General features: G+C 37.1%; 1 protein-coding gene across 2 annotated transcripts; it reads left to right on the top strand.

The window, feature by feature from the left end:
• Positions 1–25: 25 nt before the first annotated feature.
• ZNF800 (zinc finger protein 800) lies at positions 26–11326 on the top strand. 2 transcript variants are annotated; one of them, XM_026053822.1, is made up of 6 exons: positions 26–42; positions 122–220; positions 2506–2601; positions 5407–5550; positions 7593–9351; positions 10638–11326. In XM_026053822.1, the coding sequence occupies exons 2-6, from the start codon at positions 160–162 to the stop codon at positions 10645–10647; spliced, it is 2070 nt and encodes a 689-aa protein (XP_025909607.1). In that variant the 5' UTR covers positions 26–42; positions 122–159; the 3' UTR covers positions 10648–11326. The 2 variants fall into 2 exon arrangements, with proteins under 2 accessions (XP_025909607.1, XP_025909608.1); XM_026053823.1 differs by lacking the exon at positions 26–42 and having other exon boundaries at positions 97–220; positions 10634–11326.
• Positions 11327–11850: the final 524 nt, after the last annotated feature.

Here is an 11850-nt window from a genome sequence, read left to right as displayed (position 1 = left end):
GCGCGGGAGCGGCGCGAACAAAAGGGCCCCCGCGCCTCGGAAGTGACAGTTGTTCCCTTCTCCGTGTCCTCTTTCTTTCCTTTTTTTTCTCCTTCCTTCCTCCTTCTCTCTCTCCCAGCAGGAACGGGCTGCTGGATGTAGGAGGGCAGCGCGCGGAAAATGCCTCTGAGGGACAAGTGCTGTCAGACTGAGCACCACCACCATGGATGCTGCGAGCCAGGTACTGCCCGGCTCCGGCCCCTGCCCCTTCCCCTTCCCCTGCCCCTTCCTGCCGCCTCCCGGTGCCCACTGCTACTGGGAGCTATGGATAGTTCAAAAAAAATCCCAGATCTTTTATTTTGGAGGTGCTTTTTAGTAGCCCAGAGTTGTCATGCTAAGTTGTTCAGCACCGTAGCTTCACATTTTGGGGGGATGAGCAGCAATCCCTGAACCCCCAGGCAGAGGAGTGCAGTGAGCAGAGGGAGGCCAGAGGCTGGCCAAAAGCAACTGGCGTTTCTACCCATAAAAAGTGTGATGCTCTGGCATTTGGGTGAATGCCACCGCCTGTGCCCTGCTTCATTCATTATGTAAGTTTTTAATTAACACATCTCCTTCCCGTGAGTCCTGGAGACCCCCAAGGCCCTGCTCTGAGGGCAGAGCGGGGAACGCTGCGTTCCTGTCACCACTGTTTGTTCCCGCTGCTGTGTGACATGGCAGGTGTCATCTGCGCAAGGGTGATGCAGGCCGTGAAGGGTCCTCCGTCTCGGTACAGGCACTTGGCATTCATTTATTTTGTTTACTGCAATAATAGGTTACCCCAAAAGGAAGTTTGATTCCTTTCCTGTTGTTTGGCCTCTTTTGTTTCCCTGGTTTAGGGTTTATTGTTTGAAGGCTTGTATTTTTGCTTTGAGAAGAAAGACTTCTTTTTTTTTTTTTTTTTTTTTATTTTTTTTGAATTAACAGAGGCATTTATAGAGGAAAGCATGGGCCTGGCAACTGATAATACGCCTCAAAATCCATGTGGTTTGAGAATAGGCACCGGGCAGCTAGTAGAAGCATTTCTTTGTGCTCAGATGCTTTTGAGTTGTTCTCACGTGTTTAAAAGATGGGCTGAAATACTTTTCCGTGCCTTGAAGTGCTGCTGCTGCGTCGTGCCTGCCTGGCACGCGTCGCTCGGTGCCAGTGCCGGTGTCAGTGCGTGCTGCGCGTGCGTTTTGGAAGCGCCGTCCCAACCCAAACACACTGCGTGGAGGGGTGGGCAGGAGGCTCGCACCGTACAATATGTCATTGTGTGAGAGATCCCCAAACGAGTAGCTCATTTGTAATGGTTGTTATGTGTTCGTATATGTAATCACATATTGTGGGGCCAGCATAGTTAGGTGGAATATTCTGTCTGGTATCTCTTGTTAGACTTTCTTTCTGACTTTTCAGTTCTTTTTTTTTTTTTTTAGTAATCTCATATCTTTTAGAAAACACTGCTGCTAAAATGTGTTTAATCTACTTACACTCAGTGCCTGTAAATAGTTTTATTTTAGGTCTCTTGCTACTGGCCTTTATTAAAATATTTTTAGAGATGCATAGTACTTTGTTTTGAAATACGAATTTTATAATGGGGTTAAAAATAACCAAAGATGGTAGGAGACAATTCATGAACTAAACTTTTTTTTTTTTCCCTAGTAAGAAATGAACAGGATGACCTGACTAATGACTTTCAAACATGTTCTTGAATAAGTGCTTGTATTCATTTAAATGTGGTTTTCCTTCAAGGGAAAGCCTTAGCATTTCACTGGTATATATGCTTATTAATTTCTATATGGATAACTATTATGGATTTCTATATAACTACTGTTATAACTAGTAATTATCTGGATCAATAAATACATTTTACAATGATTGCAATGTGGAATTTAGGAAGAAGGTTATGACCTCAGCAATTTCCTTGAAGTGCTTCTGGAATGTGGTTCTAGTGGCTACAAAACAAATTGCTCACCAAAAGTTTGTATCAGTTGAAGTATTTCCCCAGTCTGTCTTCTTGACTTCAGTCTTTGAAACACACACAACAAAGCATATGTACAAAAAGGAGCTACTGAATTCAGTTCATCTTCACAGTGTACCTGTGTGATTCCAGCATTGTCAGTGCGTACTTGAACTGAATTCGGATCCAAAGGTAGCATTGATCAGAAAACAACACGAGCATATCTAAATTGCCTGTACCACAAACAGCTATTATAGTATTTTACATGTGTGTATATAACTTTATATATAATATCTTCATATATAATGTTAGGATATTTTAGCTGCCAAAACCACATTCAGGAAGTACTGTCAAAAGTTAATATGGTTGTAAAATTTGTCAATTCATCTGATGTTTTTTAACTCAGTTGTTGATGAATTTAAGAACTCAATCTTTACTGTAGTTCTTGATTGTTCTTTTTTAGACAGCTTTTTGCGTGGATGGAAAAGCTGTAACTTAATGAAAATCTGCTAAGTTTGCTGTCATGTCTTCTTGTCTTTCATGTATTTCAGTGGATATGTTGGAACCTGGTGATCCTCCGTTGTTACAGCAGCCTCTACAAACATCAAAATCTGGCATTCAACAAATCATTGAGTGTTTTCGATCAGGTATGGCTTTTGTCATACCACGCTATGTCCGGCAGATATGGTATTTCATGTTTTCTTAAAAACATTGTTATCTTTTTTAAGAGTTTTGTATATTGAATATAAATATATAAAACACAACTTTCTACATAATTGCAAAGTGAACATAGGGTTTTGCTATTGAGTGATGCTCCTTTTAATAAAGGTTTTCATGTAAGTAGTGAAGATACAGCTCCTGCTGGGTAGTCTTCTGTCTGGAACAGAAGGTAAAGTGGTAGGTAAAGTGAGTCTTCAAGGGAATGTATATTTATATAGCTTTTTTTTTCCACATAGAACTGCTGTACATAAGAAGTATATGTTTTATATATAAACCATTTGTATGTGTCAGGATGTGTACCTGGATTTAGTCTTGTAGAGTGGCAAAATATTCCATTTGAATGGCTTAATGCAAGAAGGAAAACAATGTGAGATCCATCATTAGCAATCCAGTATATGAGAAGTGAAGGTGTTAGGATGAAATTGCCCAAGAGGCTCGAATATGTGGCAGATTTCTTCCCCTTGAAGCAGGTTAATGAAATCTCTGTTGTTAGTGGTGTGGAACCTGTCTCCAGGCCGTTTCCAGATTTTCCTTGCTGTCAGGTGATAAATTCATAGCTTGCCTTTGCACCAGGAAAGCTGGACAGAAAGTGAAAGGACTTGGACTAAGATTTTACTAGCTACTTCTGAACAAGCAGTGTTTTGTTACGGAAGAAAAGTATTTTGATTCTTTGAGTAATCCTTTAAAGGAAGAGAGGTTAAAATCAGAATGTTCTTTGTATTTTGAATTTAACGTTTTTAGAAAGTACTAGTACTTCCTAGTATAAGTACTAAAATGTGCTATCGTGTAGTAATGTGCTCTAATAAAGTGATAGGGAGTTCTGTAATTCTGTTATAAACTGTATATTTATATAGTAGTATATACTGCCATACGCTTATATACTAGTATATAAGAAAATGGATTGAGTTTCTCTTTTAAATACTAAATTTTTTGCCAAAGACAAATTTGAGTAATTCTTTTGTAGAAGTATGTGAATTAACTGCTATTCCTTACCAGATTTCTGTGACAATCTTATTTTATCCCCAACATTTACAAATATTAACATTGATAAAGTGTCACTTGGTGCTAGTAGAGGTAGCTACAAAACAGAGACATTTTCCATAAGCTGGAGGCAATATATCCTGATGGGGAAACTAACTGCTGATTGACAGAACCCACCATTGGTGAAGGATAAGAAGATACTTACTTTTTTCTCTGTCTGTTGTGTCAACAAAAGCAGTAGTTGTCTTAACTGTCTCTTGTTTCCAGAGGTTTCCAAAGCTTTACAGTGTAATTCACACAGTTGTTTCACTCCTGCTCACATCAATTTCAGTCCTACTTAGGACAACTTTCACAATTTAAAAGGGTTTGAACCCAGGGGAACACTGCTGTGTCATCTAGTTGGACCTATAGTGAGTCATAAGTCCTCAAATCTCAACCAGTATTCTTAAGCTCAGTAATTTGTATTAGACAAAAACATGTAAGTCGTGAAGTGAAAGAAGACTTAACTGTTGAGTGTTCAGCAACAATGAAGAGAGTGAAACATTAATGGACTTATGTGTACCTGGAGTGGGGAAAAAATGTCATTTGTGAAATAGACAACTGTTTTTCTTTATTTGGGAGACAGGTTTGTAATTATGATGTGTATCAGCAGCGCTGTTCAGATTTTGTTTGTCAGTGCAGGTCAGGTGAAAGTGAGGTTGGTAGCATTTGAGAACAGTGGGAGGAAGAGGCTTTGACCCAGGGAAGTCATGGGCAGAGGGAGAAACTGGAAGAAAGCCTGAAAGTCAGGTTTGGTCCCTAGTTTTAAGTAACTGTAAAAGTAGGGAAAGGCACCATGCTTTACCAAAATTCACTTCTAGAAAAGATTTAGAGGTATTGTTACACCAGAGATTAAAAACTTGCTGCAGTAAGGACTACTTATATTGCAGAACTACCAGGTATTCTGAATTCTATTAGTACTTGAAAAGGTCTCGTCTCTGAAATAATTCTGTAATGCAACTCGGAGTATGAACTTTAAAAGGAAATCTTCTGGCATCATACAGACTCTCCTCATAAAGCTTGAACTCTGTACCCTGTTTTAACTTGAAGAAGGTCCTGATGCTGTTTTTCTAATTCACAGTTTTCTGATTGTGGTATTATTTGTTTTTGGTCCAGTTCCTTTATATTTCTGATGGTTTAACTAATTTAACTTATTCCGTTAAGTAAAATAAAAAATAAGGTAGAGAAATTCACTGATTTTGGTCAGCTAGTGTTGTTTTTTTTTTTCTTTTTTTCCTGTTTGGAGTAGTGATGTGATGCTAATAACTGTAGGCATTTTTAATGAGCACAGTCACCATGATCTTGGGTCAGATAGCTGGGTGTAATAACATAAATCTTAACCCATTACTTATTCTCTGTACATTTATTGTATGCTCTGTAGCTTTTTGCTTTACCTGGTGCTACTTTTACATGAAATAGCTGGATGTGTCTTGCTTTCTTAGTGCTGCTGGAGGAACTTTAAGGAAAAATGCTGCAGAATTATTTAAAAGCTTGCATAACTTTTTTGTTAGGTAGTTGTATTTCTGCAACCTGTTACTTTAAACTCGACTCAGAACATGTCTAGTAAACTTACAATGAAGGAGAACTAACACAAGCTAAAACACTGTGTTAATGTCATCTTTCAAAACATTTCTACTTTTGTGTGATGATGTGATCTAGCAGATGAACAGAAAACAGTATAACACAGTATAACTTCTTTTTGTTTTTTACAGGGACTAAACAACTCAAACACATCTTGTTAAAAGATGTGGACACCATTTTTGAATGTAAATTGTGCCGAAGTCTCTTCAGAGGATTACCAAATTTAATTACTCATAAAAAGTTCTATTGTCCTCCAAGCCTTCAGATGGACGACAGTAAGTTTTGCTCAATAAATAATTAACATATGTATCTAAATTGAGAAACTTAACCTTCTGTACCATTTATGAAAACAGACCAGAAACAAAATCAAAAAGTAAAATAATGGAACAGAATTAAATGTTGATAGTAGGATATGTAAGATACGTAGATCAGGTTTGTGCCTATAAAGAAAGTGCAGCAGGGACTTCAATATGGAAGCAGCAACCGGGACCTCCTAGTAATTTGGCAGCTGGTCTGTAGATCCAACCTTTTAATGAAGGATATCACTGGAGGCACTTTCTTCTTCTTCTGCCCCTTTTGTTTTGCTTTCCCTCTTCGTTACAAAAGATCCTGAAAAGTACGCCAAAGAGCTTGGAAAGAGACTCACAGAAAGCTTGGACCTAACGAGGTTTGAGCATAGCTCTGCAGGAGGCCAGCTGTATCCTACAAAATCACTAGGATGAATCTGCATCGCTGTCCTCTTCTTGGGGAAAGGATCCATATCCTGGATGCAGTCCTTCAGTCTTACCTCAGGAAACAGAGTAAAAGGTGGCCCCTTTTCTGCCAGGGCTGGAGCTTCAATAATCCTGTCTCTGTTCCCGCTTTCTCACCTCTCCTGACCCTGCTTTAAGATATTCTTGGGCCCTGTATGCGATCATGTCTTGTCCACTTCCTCCTTTGTAGAAATTAGATGTTTCTATTATTAGCAAGTAATTTAGATTATGTGGAAATTCTTAAATAAGTAAATTTTAATGGAAAATTATATACACTAAAGTCTTCTAATTTTTTAGTAATAACCTTTTGTTAATCTTTGTCTCTGAAAGGCTGATTAATTTGGGAATGTGTCAACACTTGAAAATCTTTAGTGGAACTTTCTGATTATCTTGATCCCTTCCAGACTAGATACTTACAGTTTTGATGAGGACTATTTCTTGAATAATGCTGTCTTGTTTCAGTATTTTACAAATTAAGAAGCTACAGAGATGTATTTAAATGATTCTTTTCCAGCTGTTTGTTAGCAGGTGTTGTGAAGAAGGAGATGAAAGTGAAAAGACTCCTCTCTTAGTGAGAAGAAAGTGGCTCCTCTCTTAGATTTGATGTGCTTGGCTAGTTGCATAGTCATAGAGCTTCTCAGATGAAAGGGATGAGTTGTATTCTCAAAACAAGATTGGAAGCGCGTCTGACTTAGATGTACACATTTCTAAGCAAAATAAACCCACTCTAGATAAAGATCTCCAGTCAGTTCCTGGTATTCTGGCTGTCATTTATTTGTTTGGTTAGCTTTTGTGTTTTTGAGTAGGAGGAGTGCAAAGGAAAAAGATGACACTAGGTACTCTCAAAAAAACTGTATGAAGACTGTTTTTAGTTAATTTTGAATGTGAAAATTATGGAATAACATGCAAGCATGCAGGTTGAGATTTTTTTTTTTCTCCCGATGATCGAAGTTGAGAGATGATGAACAGTATATAGGAGTAAAAGTTCTGTAGTACCTGTGGTAGAAAATGGGGGTTCTCTCGGGTCTTTAGAAGACATCTCAATATCTCATATAGTTATTGCATGGTCTGAGAAGGTAGCATACAATGGGAGGAAGCACTTGGCTAAAATTTATGGATAAATCTATTCTCTCTATATATACATACACGTGTGTATAAAATATTCTCTACAGTTAATATATACTCTACAGTTAGTATAGACTTTTAGAAAACAGTTTAATTTGAGGCAGGCAAAGTTTTGCTTAGGTGGCTTTGATGTGAGAATGGTACAGGATGTTACTTCTTCCGTTGGCTGTTATTAAAAAGGACACATACTCATGTCTTACTCTGATGTGATGAAAGTTATTTCACTAGTCAAAAACAAATTCAGTTTGAATTAGTAGTTCAGTTGTTAGATTAAGTAATATTTCTTCAACCTATAACTAGATAAATATTAAAAGTGAATGACTTCTGCAGACATGGTTGTTTAATTGACGATGAAAGGACACTTTGAAATGTGTAAAATTGAAATAGTTTGAAACTATCAGTTCATTTTAAAATACTTTTTTTTTTTTTTAATTAAACAGACCTGCCAGATATAAATGATAAACAAAGCCAAGCCATAAATGATCTCCTGGAAGCAATCTATCCAAGAGTAGACAAACAAGAATATATAATTAAACTGGAACCTATAGAAACTAATCAAAATGCTGTATTTCAGTACGTAACAGTGACTGATAGCCCAGATGAGAGCACAGAAATCAGTAGTACTGATCAGGCTCCAGTCCAAATACAGGAACCCAGCACCGAGCAGCCCAAGACTGTTTCAACTCCGTCTCCATCTCCAGTTGGGGAAACGTCAGAATTACCTCCTGCTGATCCTGTCACAAACAAGGTGCTACCTACTTCCGAAGAGCAACCTCCAGCAGCAAATCCTGAGTTGGACTCTTCAGATAACTCTGATTTTGGCCACCAGTTGATTTGTTGCCTTTGTAGGAAAGAATTTCATTCCAGACGCAGCGTACGCCGGCACATTAGAAAAGTACACAAAAAAAAGATGGAAGAGCTAAAGAAGTACATTGAAACAAAAAAGAAACAAAATCAATGCTCGGTGAGAGGAAGAAATAAGAATGTTCTGGTAACGTTAGGTAGAAGTTGCCCTGTATGTTATAAATCATTTGCTACAAAAGCCAATGTGAGGAGGCATTTTGATGAAGTTCATAGAGGATTAAGAAGGGATTCCATTACTCCTGATATTGCTACAAAGCCGGGGCAACCTTTGTTCTTGGATACAGTTTCTGCTAAAAAATCTTTTAAGACCCGCAAACAAAAGTCGTCTTCAAAGGCTGAATACAATTTAACTGCATGCAAATGCCTACTCTGCAAGAGAAAATATAGTTCGCAAATAATGCTTAAGAGGCACATGCAAATTGTTCACAAGATAACTCTTTCTGGAAAGAACTTGAAAAGAGAGAAAGGACCCAACAATACTGCCAATGGCACAGAAATAAAAGTAAAAGTTGAACCAGCAGACTCTGTAGAACCTTCACCCCCTTCCATTGCCCTTTCTCCACAGAATGAATTAAAGGGAACAAATCATTCAAATGAGAAAAAGAGCACTCCGTCAGCACAGAAAAATAAAGTTAAACAGGAACCTGAAAACCCTAAATCGAGCTCTAAACCAACCACTAAATCAAACTCTAAATCAATCGCTAAATCAACCTCTAAATCAACCAATGCATCTGCTGCAGGTGGCCAGCAAAAAACCAGGAAGCCAAAACTTTCAGCTGGCTTTGACTTCAAGCAGCTTTACTGTAAACTCTGTAAACGCCAATTTACTTCTAAGCAGAACTTGACAAAACACATTGAGCTGCACACAGACGGCAACAACATTTATGTTAAATACTACAGGTGTCCGCTCTGCTCCTACGAAACGCGGCGCAAGCGTGATGTGATAAGGCACATAACTGTCGTCCACAAGAAGTCACCCCGCTACCTTGGGAAAATAACTGCAAGCTTAGAAATTAGAGCAATAAAAAAGCCAATTGATCTTGTTCTAAACAAGGTGACAAAAAGAGGCCCTCAGAGGGATGAGACAAAACAGGTTGGTGCAAAACAGGATGTCACCTCTAATTCACCCAATAAAAAGTATGAAGGAGCTGATGTTGGCATTGAAGTAAAAGTGACAAAAAACTTTTCTCTTCACCGATGCAATAAATGTGGGAAAGCGTTTGCCAGAAAGACTTTTCTAGAGCATCATAAGAAAACCCATAAGGCAAATGTATCTCACTCACCTGAAGAAAATAAAACCAAAGGCAGAAGTACAAGATCTAAAGCCGTTGTCTGGTGAGGAAAAAATAGTGTTTTGTCCTTTTTGTATTTTTTTTCTTAAGGAAAACAAAAATACCACCTTTGATATGCTACTGTTGATTTATTGCTAAAAGCACACCCTTCAATAGATTGAATGGTTTAGCAACTTATGTACTAAGGTAGATGATAGATTTCTTTTTTTGGTGTGGTTTTGTTTAGTGATTTGAAAAAGATTTATTTTCTACAGTTGTCTTTGTAGGAAGCAGAAATAAAATACAGTTAAGCTGCCCCAAATAAACTCTTTTTAAAATTGTTTTAAGGTATTTATTGTAATCAAGCTAATACAATACATTCCTAAAAGAGTAAAATTAACAGTGCTTCCATCTGTTCTGAGCACTGCTAATGAACATCTCTGTAGCCTAGTTGCAGAAATTCTGGAGATGTTTTTTATTATTATTATTATTATCCTAATGTGCACCTGTGTTCTGTGAACAAAAGACCATGGAATGGATTAAATCAGTTTGAGTTAGGTGCCTGTGACCACTTTAAAGTCATTAAATTTAGGGCTTGGTTCTTTTAGTGTTTATATATGCAAACAGAAGTTCTGATCATATGTTTTAAGTAATTAAGTCTCATCAAGAATTTTTGCCTTAAAGCTAAATATGCATAAAAGTCTGGCCCAGAGCTTCCTAGTCTTTTGCTGATATGATATTCTGGGTTTTTTTTACAGATGGATGACTTGTATTTATAGTGTCTCTATTTTTCATACTCTTCATGTTAAAGATTTTTTATTTTATCTTTTTTTTTTTAACAAGAACCTTTTTAAAAAAGAAAATAGTCATTCTGAAATATGGAATGACCAATTGCTTCCTGAAGGACTGGGGATAATATGAAATTTAAAATGGAGAAATTAGTGATATTGATAAGTGATTAAAAGCTCTTATTCAGAAATATCCTTATAACATATTTGATGAAAAGAAAACCAAGCATATGTGCCTTGTTCTGTATTTCTGCTCTGAAGTGCAGTCTTCCAGAAGATAATTTGGTTTGGGTTCAGCTCCTGTAGTGAATTACCACCTAGTTGTGTTAAGACATAATCTGGTACTCGGAGACTTGGCAACACTCTTGAGTAGAGGGGGTGAAACTTCTAAAAATGAGCTGAGCTGGATCCCGAATTATACTGAAATTAAGAGGAAAAGTGAGCTTTGCATTTTGATCATGAAATAAAATATTAACCTCACAAAAAAGTTATGTTGTGTAACTTAAAACAGGATTAGCTTGGTAAACTCAGTATTAATTTATTCCCGTTTCTCCTCAGATAGGTTCAAGTGATGTTCGGAAAGTTTGGAGTTCATTTGAGTGAAAAGACTTTAATTTGGTGTTGGAACCACTAATGTCTTGATAATGGTACTATGAGGAGGAAATATTTCCATAAACTGTTATTTTCTTCCCAAATTAATAACCATTCTGACTGCTTGTTGTAGGACACTGCCTCACAGCAAACGCTCTGACGTAGTTAAGTTGAATTCACCCGCGCTTCTAGCTTAGCAGTTACCTGTACGTGTCTCTGTGCAGCTGAGGTTTGACCCAGTGCAGAATGAACTTTCTCAGCTTGAAAAAAAAAAAAAAGAAAGAAAAACAACAACAACAAAATCAGAGGCAACTTAAGAAACAGCAGCTTTGGAAGAAGACTTTTGCTTCTTATTTAGGAAGTCATCGTCAGAGAACTCGTCGCGTGTACCGACTCTGCCCAATACTGCTAAACGATCCATGAGCAGCTGTAACTTTTGTGTTATATCCTACTTGGGCAAATGTTGTGTTATGTACTGTTTTAAATATATTGCAAATGAATGTATAAGAGCAAACAATGTAGTGTATATTGGCTGAATTGTACTAATTATTAGTATTTGCCATAACATCTGTTTGTTCCTACTGACTAATTTCCCAGTTTTGAGGCGTTCTGAATTTCACTGTACCGAAGTTGATTCAAAGATTTCCATTTCTGTTTCCGTATGTGGTTCATAGGACAATGTTGTAAACATCCATGAAGTTTACAAGAATACTCACATTCCTCTATTCTTTAATTTTTGTATAAAAAAATACAGAAGCACTTTAATGATAGTTGCAGTTTATTTTTTCAGTTTATTTTTTGAAAGATCAACACACTAATGTTAATATGAAGGTAGTGAATATTTGCTGATGTTTTATAGACAGACAATCTGTGCACAACCACTTAAAATGTTAGTTTTTTGTCATTAAATATTAATAAAAAGGGAGGCTAGCTTGAGAGAAACACAAAATATTTTTTTTCTCTCAAGATCATAAGTGACCACTCGTAGGTAGCACTTGACTTTGTATAACTTGGAAGGTGTTTTAGATTTTTTTTTTTTTTTTAATCTTTTAATCAAGATTTTAGTAAAACAGTTGCATGTATACCCGCCATTATGAAATTCTTGGCAGGTTTCATGCATCAGTGGTTTGGGGGGTGTTTTTATGTTTTACTTTTTAGAAAATATTTTGTTTAGTGATTTGTGT

This window comes from Nothoprocta perdicaria, unplaced genomic scaffold (genome assembly GCF_003342845.1).
Source record: "Nothoprocta perdicaria isolate Ctin4 unplaced genomic scaffold, notPer1 scaffold_119, whole genome shotgun sequence".
Lineage (NCBI taxonomy): Eukaryota > Metazoa > Chordata > Aves > Tinamiformes > Tinamidae > Nothoprocta > Nothoprocta perdicaria.
Note: the sequence above shows the minus strand (reverse complement) of the source record. Positions and strands in the feature narration are given on the sequence as shown.

What these genes read in the sequence shown, in the direction of transcription:
- ZNF800 (XM_026053822.1), top strand. Translation starts at nt 160, where the DNA reads ATGCCTCTGAGGGACAAGTGCTGTCAGACTGAGCACCACCACCATGGA. An exon ending in CATTGAGTGTTTTCGATCAG is followed by an intron (nt 2,602 to 5,406) that starts GTATGGCTTTTG and finishes TGTTTTTTACAG; the next exon opens with GGACTAAACAACTCAAACAC. An exon ending in AAGCCTTCAGATGGACGACA is followed by an intron (nt 5,551 to 7,592) that starts GTAAGTTTTGCT and finishes TTAATTAAACAG; the next exon opens with ACCTGCCAGATATAAATGAT.